General features: G+C 36.1%; 2 protein-coding genes across 4 annotated transcripts; one reads left to right on the top strand and one right to left on the bottom strand.

Annotated features, from left to right (window-relative positions):
* Nucleotides 1-2,425: 2,425 nt before the first annotated feature.
* Nucleotides 2,426-8,795, top strand: LOC121267722. Of its 3 annotated transcripts, none has more exons than XM_041171737.1 (7): nt 2,426-2,627; nt 2,790-3,439; nt 5,971-6,065; nt 6,166-6,282; nt 6,398-7,213; nt 7,614-7,830; nt 8,004-8,795. In XM_041171737.1, the coding sequence occupies exons 2-7, from the start codon at nt 3,142-3,144 to the stop codon at nt 8,438-8,440; spliced, it is 1,980 nt and encodes a 659-aa protein (XP_041027671.1). In that variant the 5' UTR covers nt 2,426-2,627; nt 2,790-3,141; the 3' UTR covers nt 8,441-8,795. The 3 variants fall into 3 exon arrangements, with proteins under 3 accessions (XP_041027671.1, XP_041027670.1, XP_041027673.1); XM_041171739.1 differs by lacking the exon at nt 2,426-2,627 and adding an exon at nt 5,241-5,335 and having other exon boundaries at nt 3,302-3,439; XM_041171736.1 differs by having other exon boundaries at nt 2,426-3,439.
* Nucleotides 8,796-9,457: 662 nt separating this feature from the next.
* On the bottom strand, nt 9,458-15,730 carry LOC121267723 (transcriptional adapter ADA2-like). Its single transcript, XM_041171740.1, has 13 exons — nt 15,266-15,730; nt 14,591-14,646; nt 13,399-13,577; nt 13,056-13,121; nt 12,812-12,937; nt 12,472-12,547; nt 12,093-12,156; nt 11,952-12,010; nt 11,725-11,838; nt 11,225-11,447; nt 10,575-10,785; nt 10,024-10,290; nt 9,458-9,893 (listed from the first exon to the last, which is right to left on the bottom strand). Exons 1-13 carry the CDS (start codon nt 15,316-15,318, stop codon nt 9,702-9,704), a joined length of 1,686 nt encoding a protein of 561 aa, XP_041027674.1. The 5' UTR covers nt 15,319-15,730; the 3' UTR covers nt 9,458-9,701.
* Nucleotides 15,731-16,733: the final 1,003 nt, after the last annotated feature.

The following is a 16,733-nucleotide window of genomic DNA, read 5'->3' as shown; positions in this document are numbered from 1 at the left end:
CATCTATATCAATGAATAGAAAATAAATGCAATAAATATAAACAGAGAGGGAGACAGATTTACGTAATTAGGCACAAGGCCTACATCTACGGGTTATTTGGAGAGCAAATCCACTATAATAAGAATATTTTATAGATATCATGTGCTTGGATGTAGGGTGATGTAGGCTGCATTTGGGTGCGGACGTGATCTTAGATGATCTGAGTTAATTTATTAATAGTAATGTTTTGTAAAGTCCTATTGAAATGTATTTGAATATATAAAATAAGTTGAGATATGTGTTTGAATGCATAAAGTAAATTGATACATATTTAACTTTTTATAAGAAATTGAAAACGTAGATTCCATTAATAATTGATTTGAAATAAGTTGAGATAGGTTTAACCATGCCTATAGAGTTTATCTAGGGAAAGTACTAATTTTTGAATGTAGAGTTGAAGTGGGAGGATTTATAGAGCGTTTGATATGATGTGGTTTTGATTTAAAAACATCGAGGGTGTGAAGTTGAAGTACTGGTGCAACGAAGGAGGCAGAAGATCTCATGCAAAAGTTCTTTCATTTCTTCGAGTAATCTAGTATGATCTGCGCTTTGCTATCTCAACTATAAAATTGTTGAAGTGGTATGAATTGGGCAAGAAGTTGTACCTAGCGCTGCCTCATCTTTATTTGCTTGCACCTTATCTATATTTTCAATATAGCTAATTATTTTGTTTAGAAATGCTATAGACATAAAGTGATTAAATAAAAATAAATTCATAAAGTAGTGTGGTTTCATGTGATTTATTATATCTGCTTTAAAATTAAAATAACTTTATAATTTAACGTTCTATATCAAATCACATCATTTTGTGAGTTTATTTTTATGTAGTCCTTTATGACTAAAGTATTTCTCTTGTATCAATTTTTGTGTTGTTTATTAAACATTTTTTTAATATCAATGTCTTAAAATGCATCATATATTTAGCTCTGGAAAATGCTATATGTAATCACAAAAAAATTATAAAAAACTTCCATATCCACTTGGTCTTCACAGTTTTTTTCTTTTTTCTTTTCATTGATTTTAATGAAAGTGATGTACAGAGGAGAAAACCACGTTGATATGTAAATTTTTTGTTAGTACAGTTAGCATTACCGTTAGCTATATTGAAAATGACAGTGTACCAATAATATTTTTAAAAAACCAAAATTAATAATATTTTTTAATATCAATTTAATAATTTGATTTTGGCTATTTGGGTACTAATGCTCTTAGACTACAAAAACTACAGATGATTTGTTGAGAAATAATATCACATTGTATGTGAACAATGTCCTTAGCATGTTTATAAGGAAAGAACAATCATCTCTTACAGAACCGGTTTTATGAGTTGAGTTAGGTCTATAAATTTCTTCATGGTGTCAAAGTCTGCCACAAGACGAATGGGAGCCCACACTACTTATCCTGTGACAATGATCAGGAAAAATACTCGACTACACGAGAGGGTGGGTGTTGAGGAATAATCTTGCATTACCTCTGGACAAGGTCTTGGGTATGTTTATAAGGAAAGAGCAATTCTTTTTTATAAAATCAGTTTTATGAGTTGAGTTAGGCTCATGAATTTTTTTAGGATTCAAGCATTAACTAAATAAATGACTAAGGGATCGTTTGGATTGAGAAGTGATCTCAATTCATCTCATCTCATCATTATAACTTTATCAAATTTTCACATAAAATATAATAAACAATTCAATCATTTCAAATCCTAAAATAATAATAATATTAAAAAATAATATTATAATAATATTTTATTCAACTAATCTAAAAACATCTCATCACATCTCTCGGTCTAAGTGGGGCCTAAGAAAAAAATTCAGCTTTGCTTCTAATCAATTGTTTATACCTTTTTTGTATGAATGTTGATTGTAGAGTAACTCAGATTTAGATCATTTAGATTTTTTTTAATCCGAATTTTAATAGCTAGAGCGTAAAGAGATATAGATAAATAATTTTATAGTTAATTTACAAGATAATATTAAATATTTAATAAATTATGTGAGGTTCATTTATAGTTTATAGTTTTTGTATGGATGTCTTTCTCTCTTCTTGCTCTAAGTCAGACAAGAACAAATATAAATCGGAGTATAATTGATTAGACATAACTTTATCAAAAACTAAATTTTAGAACTTTTATGACTTTTTATCAGTAATACATATTTATGATTATAAATAGCTTATTCACTACCTATATAGTATATATATAAGAACAATTTTTCAATATATATATATATATATATATATATATATATATATATATATATAAGAATAGGCATACGACGTCGTTAGTTAATAATAATAGTTAGGTTAAATGAATGGATTACATGACCACGTGTACAGTCAGCTATGCTGCAGGACTTGGCAGGGTACAAGGATATCCATACGTGTTTTCCATAATTCCTTTTGTGCCCTCTCCTCTTACCTCCGAGGCTCCGCCCCACCGTCACCAGATGTTTCGGCCTCCCTATTCCTGCTTCCCCACGGCTCACAAACTCTGCAGCAAAACCCTGACTCTTCTCAAAGCCTCTCTCTCTCTCTCTCTCTCTCTTGCGGTCTCTTCCGTGAACTTCCATAGAGACATTACTGGTACAAGGTAAAACTCTTCAACCAAAGTTCAAACTGTACTCTTCCGAGTCTTTTCTTTCAACCGTTTGAAACCCATTTTCAGTTCGTTTACCTTCTTACCTTCTCGGATTCGTTACTAAATGTAGAACAACCTGACTCTTTTTTTCCTTTTTGAAGCCCCTTCTTCCAGTTAATGCTGCTCTGGTCCTAGTCCTCCGAGTTCTTTTCACTTGGCTAAACCCCGCTTCTAAGCGGCCGTTCGTTTCAGAGGTAGAGCAGGCAGTCTAAGAAAATATAATGTGTTTTCTTGTCGTAGATATTGAGACGCAGTCAGCTTTTTTCAATTGGGTTTCTTCTAATCCGTCGGGCTTTGGTTTCCTTGACTTGAGATTGATTCTTGTGAGAAGCTAAGTGCCATCTGAGGGTTTTGTGAACTGGGTTTGGTTGTTTTTACTGTTTTTCGACGGGCTTCTTGTTGGAATAGAGCCTTTTCAGCTGAATGTGGTAAAAGGGGCTCCTTGAAGACTTTCGTGGTAACCAGGATGTCTGTGGATAATCATAGTTTCGTGGAATGGGAGGAGCGCATCGTATGTCATGAGCGTGGTAACCGTGTGATTCATTTTTATCTAAAGGATGTGTCAGGGGGTTCACTCCTTGCTGTTGTTGGGACTGAGAGGAGTGTAAGGCACATGACATATGTAGTCTCGGATGCGTTTATGGCGTTGCCCGGGTTTGAGAAATCCGTCAATGCGTGCACGAAATGGCGGGCGAGAAGAGAGGTGGTTGAATGGCTCACATCATTGGTCTCAAGGCATCGTGTGCCGTACTCAGATATTTCAAGTATGAATTCAACTCAATGCAAATGAATAAAATAAATGATAGCATGATACATTATTTGATCTGCTCTAAACTTAACTTGAAAGCTGACAAAATCATCGCTCAACATGTGTAGGCATAAATTTCAACATGTAAGAAGACTGGCATTGAGGATGTGGTGTTTAGGACAGTGATTGCATGCGTGTTCATGATTTTGTGTTTGGGAGCAAGTTCCTGTGATAGTGCAGTTGTGATTATGTGTTGCTGCCTTACTGACCTTTTGTTAATGTCGGTCAAATATTGTCCATCTTTGGGATTCGTTCCAGCTATATCTTTATTCTTAAACCCTACGTTCAATGAATAAGATATACATTTATTAAGACTTATTCCATATAGTGTTGGCGCAGCAAATTCCAAATTTACAGGATTCTCTTGTCTCTTTTTAGCTTTCTTGATAGGTGAATCACTTGTATACGTCCTGGGTACTTGGATTGCTCCTTTTGCGCTTTTAATGGTAGCTTTTGTGCTTTATTCGATTTTTTCTTTTAAATCCACCATAGCAGATTATTTTTATTTATGTATGATTTTCCCTTTCTCGTGTGCATATACAAGTGCACAATGTTATCTACTGGCATGGTAAGCATTCTAGAAGCAGTAACTCATGTTCCATGACTAAATATTTGCAGTAGTAGTTTCATTGTTGGTCTCTAGTTTATAATTATATTGAGTTAGCTAGTCAGATTGGAAGTAATTTATAGTTATAGACCAATATGGTAATTTGGCATTCCTTTTCATCAAGACTCTTATTATTCATTTGATTTCGGATTAGAAGATTGAAATTAACCTCATTAATAACGCGGAATCATGTGGTGGAAATTTCCGTTTTAGGAGAAGTTGTATGTCATGTTTCAGGGTCAAGGGTTACAAGTCTAAGAAAATTTATTTTCAAGAGAAGATGTATCTATATTGTTGCAATCATAAATTCTTTCTGACTGCTCCTTATACTTCATGATATTTTAAGGCTGTTGTTATGTGTCTCTATATTTTCATAAGCTAGAGAGAGAGAGAGAGAGAGCTCAGCCAATTATTCTCCATCTTTCCATACAAGAGAGGCTGTTGTTACATGCCTCTGTATTTTTAAAGTTACAGAGAGAGAGAGAGAGAGAGAGAGAGCCAGTTATTCACCATCTTTCCATATAGGAGAGGCTGTGGTTACATGTCTCTGTACTTCCGTAGGCTCTTTACACCACATCCTTGTCTTCTTCTTCGATATTTACAAACCCAATTTGTCCACTCTTGATTGACAGATGCTATGGGTTTTTCGATATGATCTTGGGGCAGTGACAATGAAGTACTGTATCGAACCTGAAATCTCTCATCTGTCAATTTTAGTTTTATGCTTTCCACAATTTCTTTCTAAATTCCAATGTTTTTTAGCGTTCTCAATTAAAGCCTCAAACTGTATTGCACCTTTATTCATGCTAATTGTGCTGGCATTTTTTCTACCTCTCAAATCTTAGCAATTTCAGTATTTAACAGTTTTGATGAAATGCTATATATCTAGGATCTAGTATGGGGTTAACATGCTTCATTCATATCTGGACTTCTTAGCCCCAGAAATTAAATTTTATTTTCTTCTGTTGTTCTTTTAATGTTGGTTAAACATGAACTTATCAAAAAAAAAAAATGTTGGTTAACATGAGCAACTACCAATTAGGAAATTAAATTAGTGTGATAGTATTGTATGGACGTATGAGGTTTTTGTTGGTGAAGCATAACAGGAAAACCTTTCTTTAATTTTGCTAATTTCCTGTTTTGCTTGTAGGAGTGATTACCAAATAGAATAACTTAATATCGGTAGTCTTAAATGGAGCCAGTATTGGCCCAGCAAGCTTTTGGGATGTCACCAAAAGAAATTAGGTAATGCTCATAAGTATTCAATTAGCAGTTCCAGTATATTTCTAATTCACTTCACTGATTGGGCCACTATAGGCTATTGTACTGAAAGTCTGTTTCCATCCCTCTTAACCCAGGTGTCATGTATCATTGGAATGAGAATGACAGGATCACTTTTAAAAGTTCTGAGCAACACCCGCTTGTCTAACACTACTCATAGATAGAGGGTTTAGTCCTGAGTAAGGTCATTGTTACCCTGCACAATTAAACCAGACATTATTCATTATTCGAATCTGTCGAAACCAAACCAAAAACAATTAAGGGGTTCAATTTGGCCCGTTTGGATCTTGGGTTGCACCTAGACTCATTTACCTTGCCACTTGCCAGCAATTAATGGATTAGCATTCAATGGTTTGATCCTTTTTAACTTGAAATATGCCTAATTTTTCACTACTTTCAGGTATCACATTTAGATTTGTACGTGGTCTTCTTGTCATGTGTTTCTGTTTACATATTCCTCAATTGGATGTCATAAAATTAGTCTAAGATGAATCATACTTGAATAAACAGAAGTCTTAGGTGAATTATGTCGAAATGAAACTTGCCTTCTGGTTGTGAAGGAAAATTTTCGAAAGTAATTTTAGTATGTTTGTTAACAGATTCTCCAATGATTGACTCAAGACAAGCTTTAGGATCTTTTGAAGTGTCGATGACTGGATTCTGCACTCGTCAAACTTACGTTCCAGATCATATGGTATCCATTTACTGTAGTTTGTTATCTGCTTCTAAGATTTAGTATTTTTATTTGTTTAATCTATAGTATCAAAATTTTGAATTCATCATTGTAAATCTAGGTGGCAAGGAAATTGAGAGTTCAAGATTCAGAGATTGTATGGTCTGGTGTTGCTTGGATCTGTGCCAAACAGCTAAAGCACTACCCAGCTTTTTGCAGGAACAAAACTACTATAGCCGTAAGAATCAACACATTCCTTGATGCTTCTACATTTATAGTGGTTTTGCTTGTGTTCATATACTCAAGTATTCTTCCTCTTCATCCTTTTGTTTCATTTTTTCCTTTATGTTCAGGTCCATTCATTTGTATTTATTATGGGTGAAGAAGGAAATCAGTATCTTGGTTACTTGGAAGATATGTATGAAGACAGAAAAGGACTCAAAAAGGTAAAAGTGCGGTGGTTTCACCACAATAAAGAAGTCAAGGGTGTAATTCCTCAACTGAATCCCCACCCAAGAGAAGTTTTCATCACACCCCATGTTCAGGTGATCAGTGCCGAGTGTGTTGATGGTCCCGCAATAGTTTTGACTCCTAAGCATTATGAAAAATGTATGGATGCTATTGCACCTGGTTCTTCATCTGGAATCCATGTGTGCTTTAGGCAGTTTAAGAACAATATGATCAAGCCCTTCACTCTTCCTAAATTGCATGGGTATTCTAATCAAGCAATCCTCTCTTCTATAGATGGTTTCCTTGTCTCCAAGCAAAAACTGAAACGCCATACATTGCATATTGAAGATGAGGAAGAGTTAGCACATGATGATCCTTTGAGGATAGGTACTAAAAGGAATAGAAGTTACAATGGGCATCAAGGACTTGAAACTGGTTCTTCTGGTGCCAGAAATTCATTCCCTGGTAATCAGATAACAAAGTGTGAACCAGAGCTCCCCAAGTTGAAATTGATATTTTCAAGGAAAACAATGGGAAAAAAGATTGTTGAATCCCAATGTCCTCTTTCTTTTAAGGTTGATGACAAGATAGAACTGCTCAGTCAAGATAGCGGCATTCGAGGCTGCTGGTTTAGGTGTAAGGTCTTGCGGGCATCTCAGAAGCATCTCAAAGTTCAATATGATGATGTACAGGATGCAGATGGATATGGCAATCTAGAGGTATGCAAATGTGGCTGCAATTTAACTTTTGAGTTTTCCATGGCTTCGACTTTGAACAAAAGAAGGGAATGAAAAGTAGGCTTTGGCAGAGACAAATATCTGGGACAGTAGATTTTTGCTATTGGACCCTGCCTCCAATATAAACCGCATAGAAGCTTGATTACTTAACTTGAATGGTATTTAATTAGGTTGCTAATCTTGCATGCCATATTGATTGGTTCTATAATTTGTGTAGTCGTAGAAACAACACTGTAGGCTATGCTTGGGCTTTACAACCTGAGCAAATGGCCCATGATCCCATAAACTATCTCGCTATGTGCATTTGCTTTAATGTTTCATTTCGTATAAATAACTAAATTGGAAAGAAAATAGAACTTTTGACAGTTTTGTGAATATTTAGGAATGGGTCCCTGCTGCTAGAGTTGCAGCTCCTGATAAATTCAGCATGAGATGCTCAGGCCGCCTGACAATTAGGCCAAGCCCTCCTGAAGATTTTATCCACTGTAAGTTCGAGGTTGGTACAGCAGTTGATGCATGGTGGAATGATGGCTGGTGGGAAGGTGTTATAATTGGAGTCAACGCATCTGGAAATGACACCTTGCATGTTTACATCCCTGGTATGTTCTAATATAGTAGTATTTGACGCACTTAAGTTAAAACTATTCTTGTGACATTGTATCGGGAGCACTTGGCAAAATGAGCTGCTCTCATAAGTTAATGGACAATGTCGTGTCTGGGTTATGCACATCAGTTGTTATGGGTGGTGATATGACTTGCACTTTCATCTTAGGCGAACACAAGTGTCTGAAGCTACAGAGAGGGGACTTTCGAACGTCCCGAGATTGGGTAGAAAACAAATGGGTTGATATAAAGGGGAAGCCTGACATACTCAGTTGTTTAAGTGAAAATGTTTGTCCTGGCTTGAAGCCCGCAGTTTCTTCTGCCATGACTGAAGCATCTGGGTGTGGCACTACATTGTTGGAGGCCAAAGTTTACACAATTCCCAAACTTGAAACAGTTGGAGAACACCAACAAGAAGTACCTGATTTAGCCATATCGGATGACCTCCAAGGAAAAATGAAACGTATTGATTTGACAAGACAGCCTTGTGTGGATGAAAATGGTAATAATAATGCTAATGGTGATGTAAAAGAACATAACAATGCTAATGGTGATCTTGATTCTGCCAACCAGAGATGTCAGCGGCTGAAGCCCAAGAACAGTTAACATAGTGTTATGTCTTAGGTGAAGAGTCTTGACGTCAATCAAGGATCCCTAAAGTAGAGTTCCTTCTTCGTGTAAAGTAGGTGCATGACTTTTGGTATAGGAGAATCTCAAGTATTGTTAACTTCTGGAGAATCGGCAGATGTACAGCAATTTTTCTGGCAGGGTTTTAACATTGTCGGATGGAAATTAGAATTTTACCTGTAATGAAAGTTTTTAAGGGTTGTATGTCAAGTTAGACAGTTGTAGTTTTTATTTAGTCAGATTGCACTCGCAGGCGTGCAACTGGAAGCAAGTTCTGGCTTTGTCCCCTCGACCATATACTCCTAATTTCTGAAGCATAGTTTTGAGTTTTCAACTGTAAAGCATATTTTATTTTCTTAAAACAATTGAAAGGACGTGCTTTGTAACCAATGTTGATCTCTCTCTCTCTCTCTCTCTCTCTCTCTCGTTATTGAATGTGATCAGAATGCAATTGTCACAATGCAAATACGGCTGCCTCTAGTGCCCAGCTCATAGCTGACTAGTAAGCATGAGATTGCAACAAAACTAGATCATTTCAAATCCCTGTATGGTTAATATAGCATTTGGTATCTCAAATATCCAAGAATCCCAATTTCCATTGCCGTTGTTCACAAAGATTCATCAATTCTATTCGTTATTAGTCTGAGGATTAGGATTGCTTTATGCCTATTTCTCTGCCAAATCAAGATACTCTTTTTCACAAGCACAAATCCCGACTTCCTTGCAGTCCTTGTTTGCAGAGATCAATCCCATTAGATTGTTGTGAAGATAATAACAGAAGTAGGAAAAAGAACAGTGTAAATGCACGTCGTTCTTACAGTCTTATAATGCACGACTCTTCTTGTAAAGACAGTAAGTAAGTAGATCACTGAGCAGGAAAAATTGAAGGAAAATGCAGGTGTTCTTTATCTCTAGAGGGTTTGCAATTTTTACTAGGAGAAGAAGCAGGGTGCAAGTTCAACTCTAAAATATAGAGAGAGGAGATCGTAGACATGCTAACTCTAAAATATGTAGCTGTTGGGCCACATTATGGTGAAGAAATGGAGTCTTCCCTTCTGTAACACAACTCAACTCAATCTGAATGGGTACACATTTCCGAAATCCTTCTGAATATCACCGATTAACTATGAATCATTTAAGAATAGGCTACGCAAAGATATAGCATGCTTTTAATTTCCCGGAGATAAAAAGTTACACAAATGGAATAAATTACTATTGAAATGTAACGCGTGAGATGGCTTCATGGCTGAGCAATCCCCTTCTTCACAAGAATGTCATAAACCCTGTCAATTTTGCTAGGTTCAAGCTTGAACAGGTGATGAGCATCAGATTTCTTAGTAACATTACCATTGATTATTTCGATAGACATCACTTCTTGCACCTTAAGATAAAGAGGTGGGGGTAGCCGAATCTCACTGCATAGCCGTTTCTCCTGTCAATACATGGAAGTAGGGTGATGTCAATGATTTTACTTAGTAGGCAGTCAATTTTAAAGTATGGCAAACTATCAGAAAGGTGCCCTTTCTTGAGTAAGAATTAGGAAGTTGGGACTGGAAACTAACACTTTCAGACAATAGATCTGCCCCATGAGAGCCCCCTATATCCAAATCATTCACAGAGCTTGACGCAGCCTGTCCTACTGGTCTGGAATTCAACTCCTTGCCAACAGACTCCGAAGCCATGAACGTATTTGGACCAGCCTGACTGTTTAGACCAATCTGAGCGCTTTCCTTTGTTCTACGAGCACTTTCTTCAGATTCCCTTTTCCTTTTCAGTTCAAGGTATCTATTAGCCTCGGCTGAAGTGCGGCAACCAGCAGCTCGGGCTTCCTGAAAAATAAAATAAAATAAAAACCTTGCACGGAAAACTTTAAAATGAAGCATCACCACACTTCATATCAGAATAAGGCATTCATCAAATTAGTGTATAGCATTTGTGTGCAAGTATGCGAGCATAGTATAATGCACAGAAACTTACGAGAATAAAAGCCCAAGAGGTATGCTTGTTTAATACAGGAATAATTTGGGAATAGCATATAAATTATTTTGGGCACAACCATGCTTATTTTCTATAGACCCATCTAGAAGCCCAAGGAGCTAGCCATTTATCACACCTTAAGTTCTTGAATTCTTTTTAGCGTCCGATGCTCTGCAATAACAGTCTGAAGCAAATCCTCATGCTCTTCTTTGGTATGAAAACGCATGAATACATCATACCGCCGACAGATTGCCCTCTCTTCAGGTGATAAGTCCTTCTCGAAAGAATTTGGATATAACAAACTTCTTTCTAGTATGAAATCCTTCCTCCGCTTTCTCTCATCAAGCCTGCCAACAAGTTTATTTTAACAGCAATGCAGATAGAGAGAGAGTGAGTGCGTGAGTAAACATATTTGAGTATGAACTAATTTATCAAAAATATTTAAGTATGAACCAGCAGGCATATGCTATATTATTAAATTGTGTAAATAAAACCTCCAAAGAATGAAAGCGTGTGAAAGATTTGAAGGATACGGCTTGTCAGGAAAATATATATATATATATTTGTAGTATACTAGAGATTCTGCAAAAAATGGTCATCCTGTCTTCATAATGACTTTATTAATGATAATATCCCAATTCCCATTCTCCTTTATGTTTTTTTTTTTTTTTTTTTTCCATCTGTACATTAGGATAAGATGGTATGACACTTGAAGTTTTGACTTAACGAGTTTCAATATATGGATCTTCTGATAAATGTGAAAATCAAATTATTAAGACCGCATACCTCTTTGAATAGATACGCAACACTCGCAATTTCAGCTCACGTTCATCTTCTGTGTCCGTATCCTTAAATTCCATCTCAGCCAATAACTGTTCAGCATCATTATCATACTCAGGATCAAACTCATGTCTTTTGGGGTTATAGCCACTCAACTCAACTAAAGAAGGACCCTTATTTCCAGAAGAGTTTGGTTTCTTCCCTCCAAAGCTCCTATCTGCTTGGGGATCTGGCAAGAACATAAAAGAACGTACTTTAATATACTGTTGTTTTATCATAACCGTATAGATAATGAACACACCACCCAAGCTTTCAACCTTATAGTGAATGAAAAAGTAGATCCATATAACGTAACAGATGCCAACAAACAACAACAAAATGCGATGCTGTCAGCAGCATACTCAGAAATCCTTTGGCTATATTAATATAATATTAATAGAAATCATAAATTGACAGAAAGATATACATAACTATCAACCATTTGCCATCTGTAGAGTGTCTCACACCTTCCAATTTAACAACACCATTGCCATCTTTAACCTGGGCTATGTTAGATGCCTTCTTGTTAGCTGCTGTTGATGCTGCACTCGAGCCACTAGAGCGGACCCCAGATTCCACCTCTGAAGCATAAGAAAACAAAGGCACAGAATCCAACGATCATATGCCCAATTTTTAATTGAATGAACTGTTAGATAAAGCATACCAAAGTAGTCAGCATTATATTTTGCCTCACCAGCAGTTAAGCTAGACAATAAGCGTCCAGAGGAACCACCTTTATGTGAATCTTCAACTCTGTGTAAATTAATAAAAATCATACAGGAAGGCATCTCAACTAAATTTTATATTGCATCCATAGAAGAGAATGATAGCATACTTGACTCTTGAAGGAGAAAACGGAGATTCTTCCTTCAAATTAAGCTCCCCGATCATGGGAAATCCTGTAATAGTCACCAGCAATTGCTCATCACTAAAGGAATAAAATAGCCTCAATCAAGCGAACTTCTTCTTCCCAATTCACTACAAATTGACTATCTTACTTTACTAGGTGAGACAGGTCGACTAGGTCAAGAAAAGCATTTCAGGTCTTCAGTTACAATTATCCTATAATTACGAGGCTATGACCTTAATTATCCAGAGCATCAGCTACCTACATCTAGAAAAGTGAAAATAATTTTCCTTGACTATTGCATAAATATGATAAACCCAAGAAAAAAAATTAAAGAGTTATCATAAAGATGATTACAGTCACACACCTTTCTTGTCCTCACTGTGTCCTTTAGCCATAGCAAGAAGCTCTTTTCTGTTTTTTCCAACAACATGAGACATGTCCTAAAAAAATATGTTACACGACTTAACGTTTGGTTACCAAACTCATCTCAACTCATCATTACAACTTTTTCAAATTATAACACAAAATATAATAAACAATTCAATTTTTTTAAATTCCAAAATAATAATAATATTAAAAAATAATATTCTAACAATATTTTATCATCTCAACTCAACTCAACTCAGTTTAACATCCAAACACAGCCTTACTCTCCTAAGAAGTTGCAATTCAGAAGAGAATTCATTTTGTTTGAAATGTCATACCGGAAGAGGGAAGTATGGGGAGCTCATATATACATTTGTATAGTGCTCTATACACTGTTCTTTACTCTTAGTCCCCACATGCTCAGCAATTTCTGCCCAATTACCCAAGCCATACATTTCAATTCCCTGAAATAAGAAAATTTTCAAAACAAGTCAAAATAATCCAGGTACCAAATACAGTTGCTGATAAAAATAATTAGGATCCGTCAACACTGTGATGGGATTAAACCAGGATGGAAAGTACCTCTAGTAGCAGTATTTCATCATCTGCATTCCAGTCAGCGCAAATAAGAGGGAAAGATAAATTGTCCTGTTGAAATGAAAACACATAAAAGCATAAGCACAATTTATGGGCTCTCACTCTTTTATACTGAGTCTGTATTATCAATCATCATGCTGAAACAGGCACGAAGTCACATCCTCATCATAATATTTTGAATAACAGCCTCTATTAATAACTTAACACCATGATAACTCAGTCTAAAAGGTACCAGCCGAAAAGTATATTTTTTAAGTAATAAAAACAATAGTTAGGACACAAGAGAAACAATGGAGATGCAGAAAAGTATTTTATTGATCGTACTAACCATAACCCTGTAAGGATGATCGCTCTTATGAGGTGTCACCTCAGCCCCAACAGAAAAACACTCTATACAAAGATCAAAATCAGGGCATACGGCACATTTGATTCGGATCTTCCCAGTAATGTCTTTGTTGCAATAATTGCAGTGGTATAAAGCCCTTTTCCCTTCACTTGCTCCTTGACCTAACTCGAAAGAAATAAGAGAAAAGAAAACACAGACATGCAAGGAGAAGAACCATAAGGATCGGAAAGAAAAATAGGTAATAAGCATAAAGACTGCAAGTACTAGCAATGTCATTTTTGTTAGAAATCATCAGCACCATCATATCGTTATGGCAGCTTCTACATTATGCACGTTTCAGAAATCCTATATCAAAGAAGAACTTTATGATGCCTATATCATTTTTCAACAGCATGCCATGTTGTTCTCTTTCTCTCCCCACAAGAGCACCCCACTCCAACTGAGTGTTTTCCATCCCCTCTGTGAGCTAACCGTGAAGAGAGAGGAAGGTTCCACCCCCCCCCCCCCCCCCCCCAACGACAACTCCTTCCTTCTCTTTCATCCCCTCCCTCCCTCCCATCTCTTCTTTTATATTTCATTTTAACGTTATCTTGGAGGCTAGATCTGCCCCTTCCTCACCTACTGGACTCCCTTCTTCCAGTTACCCCTTTCTTGTCTGCTCTCTCTCTCTCTCTCTCTCTCTCTTTTCTCTTTTGCAAAGAAGTTCATAGTCCAGTTTCATTGCTTCCACCCACCACTGCCTCACACAAGCCTCACTGCCAACTTCCCCACCCCACTCGTCCAAATCCACCACCGTCTACCCCGGCTTCCCACCTTCCCCCTTTTCAGCTGAAGATCTGAGGCCAAAACATCCATAATGGGCAGTACTCAAACTCAATATGGCAACATCAGCTAGGACAACAAAATAAAAATAAAAAATGACAAAAGCCAGCTCGATCAGATGACCTAACTGACATTAACGTAGTTGGGGTTTTTGGGCAGGCCCCATACAAATACTTCTCATTAAATGTTTATTGCATGTTATGACATAGCTATGAGGGGTGAGGGTGTGCATGTATGTGTCCCGACAGTTCTATGTATTCCGATCTGAGCAACAGCTTAGTCATCAAGAAAATTATGCCATAAAAATTTACTGCCAGATTACATTTGAAGCTATGCGATGGTACATATGTACCTGCAGATGCAGATTCTGAATTTTCACCACTGGATGCATTTTTTTTTCTCCTTGATCTGCAAAGCCAAAAATTGTTATTCAAAATAAAAACAACACCAGTGTGCCAAACCAAATGTAAAACCAATAACCAAGTAATATGACACATCCATACAAACATACAAAGCTTCAGAGAAATCATAGCAGAGTAAATAAATAAAACTACTTCAGAATCTTCAATTTAGTAGAACAACAGAGGATAATACTACATAGGCATATACCAAAATACATACCACTAGGACAAGATTTTTTTTCTAGAGAGGGAGAGCTTATGAGTATTTCATTTAGTAATATAGACGCTGTCAAGAAGGCCCCTTTTTTGTTCCCTGTCTCTGTTGTTCCCTTTCAGCGGATAAGTCTGCTTCCACTAGTAATATCCGAGATTAGACATAACCCTATTTTATGTTTATTCCTTTCTTTTGACTTTCACATTAATACATATCGCTGATCATATATAGCATTTTACGATTCCCTTATATTTTGCGCCTAAAAATATGAAACAGTCAGAACTAAGTACACGGAATGTATATACTAAAAGCTATGTTTTCTTTTTAACAAAAGAAAACACCCACTAACAATGCAAGCTCAAATGTGAACTGAACTTAAAGAAAATGAAATTATTCGAAAGCATATAAGAACCTTTGGGTGGGGTCCTCATCGGCAGAGTGGAAATTCCCACGGGAGCGACCCATTGAATTCTGAAGCTGAGCGAGCTCACGAACACCTGTGTAATATAACACTGCTTGCACAAATCAAAAGGTACACAGAAGAATCAGCAGGTGACCAGATTAAAGGGCCCAATATAAACCCTAAATTTATCCGGTACTGAGTTCCTTTTGATAACTTCCAAAATGGGTAATCAGGGATCAAGCTCAAGATCGCATATAATTACTCCTTTTAGATAATTTTGGATTTTGACGTAGGTTTGGATTTGGTTTGTCTCATAAATGCTCAGATACTGGATGATCGTATGAAGTTTTTTTTTTTTTTTTTTTTTTTTTTTTTTGGTGGTTGCAAAAATAGATATTACTGCGAGAAAGCTTAACAAAACTGTTTTGTGTTTTCTTGGACCTGAACTGGACTAGGAAGAAAAACAAAACTATGTTTGTTTGGGAAGAAAGTGAGTGTACTATCGAGGAAAACTTTCTAATGGGGCCAACGCGAAAAAGTTGGGAGTTAATTTGGGCTTTGGCTGATAAGCTCATCCTCTTTGTTTTGGATAGTTGGGCTAAGCTATCATAAATGCTGGATTTTCTTTTAAGAAAACACAAGTTAAGCTTTTTTTTTTTTTTTTTTTTATTATTTTAATATTTTCATCCACTACATTTTTATTCTGTCGTGTATCATAGTTGCTAACTTGCACATATGTTCAATGAATAATTCTATTGTCATATCTGAACTCAGTTAACCATATATAATAGAAAGTTTTTTTTTAGATAGGCTCATAAGATAAGCAAAACTTTTAGATGCACGAATAAACTAACTCGGGTTAATGAATTTTCATCTTTTAATATTTTTAGTAATGCTACAATAGATTTTGAGCCTATAAGCTTAAAACTCGTACAAGTCACTATTGTAATATTTTTAATAAACGCATGGTTGCATTGGCTAAACGAGTACTTCTATCTGCAGATTAGTGCGAAGAACACACTATTTATATTGCTTACATAGTAAGATATGATTTATCTATTGAATCTCGTATTATTGTGGATTCATGTTGAGAAATTAAGACAACTGGTGTTGCTCTCAAGATTTGCCTTCATTTAAAGTAAAGGTTCATCAAATTTTCAATATTAAAAGAGATTGATATGATTTTTTGAGCAGGTGAAAGCATAACGTTTCCACTATCATGGCAGTTCTCCAAGGACACCAAGATATAATCACGAACAGGCTTATAATTCTAAGGCAATCACGTATTCAATTCCTTCCCCCAACCTGATGATGCTGTGGTGTGGTAAAAACAAAATCGTACTGCTGCCCAATTCTTATGAATCAGCAGTTTAGATTGAGAAACCATTTCAGCTCATTCCATCTCATCATTACAACTTTCTCAAATTTCTACACAAAATATAATAAACAATTCAACTTTTTCAAATCTCAAAATAAT

This window comes from Juglans microcarpa x Juglans regia, chromosome 5S (genome assembly GCF_004785595.1).
Source record: "Juglans microcarpa x Juglans regia isolate MS1-56 chromosome 5S, Jm3101_v1.0, whole genome shotgun sequence".
NCBI lineage: Eukaryota > Viridiplantae > Streptophyta > Magnoliopsida > Fagales > Juglandaceae > Juglans > Juglans microcarpa x Juglans regia.
Note: the sequence above shows the minus strand (reverse complement) of the source record. Positions and strands in the feature narration are given on the sequence as shown.

Bases quoted from the DNA above. Each gene is read 5' to 3' on its own strand.
- LOC121267722 (XM_041171737.1), top strand. From the start codon at position 3,142: ATGTCTGTGGATAATCATAGTTTCGTGGAATGGGAGGAGCGCATCGTA. The intron at 6,283-6,397 runs GTAAGAATCAAC...CTTTATGTTCAG, and splicing joins GGAACAAAACTACTATAGCC to GTCCATTCATTTGTATTTAT. The intron at 7,831-8,003 runs GTATGTTCTAAT...CTTTCATCTTAG, and splicing joins CTTGCATGTTTACATCCCTG to GCGAACACAAGTGTCTGAAG.
- LOC121267723 (XM_041171740.1), bottom strand. From the start codon at position 15,318: ATGGGTCGCTCCCGTGGGAATTTCCACTCTGCCGATGAGGACCCCACC. The intron at 12,548-12,811 runs GTATGACATTTC...ATATTTTTTTAG, and splicing joins CCCCATACTTCCCTCTTCCG to GACATGTCTCATGTTGTTGG. The intron at 11,448-11,724 runs GTGTGAGACACT...TGTTCTTGCCAG, and splicing joins TGGTGTTGTTAAATTGGAAG to ATCCCCAAGCAGATAGGAGC.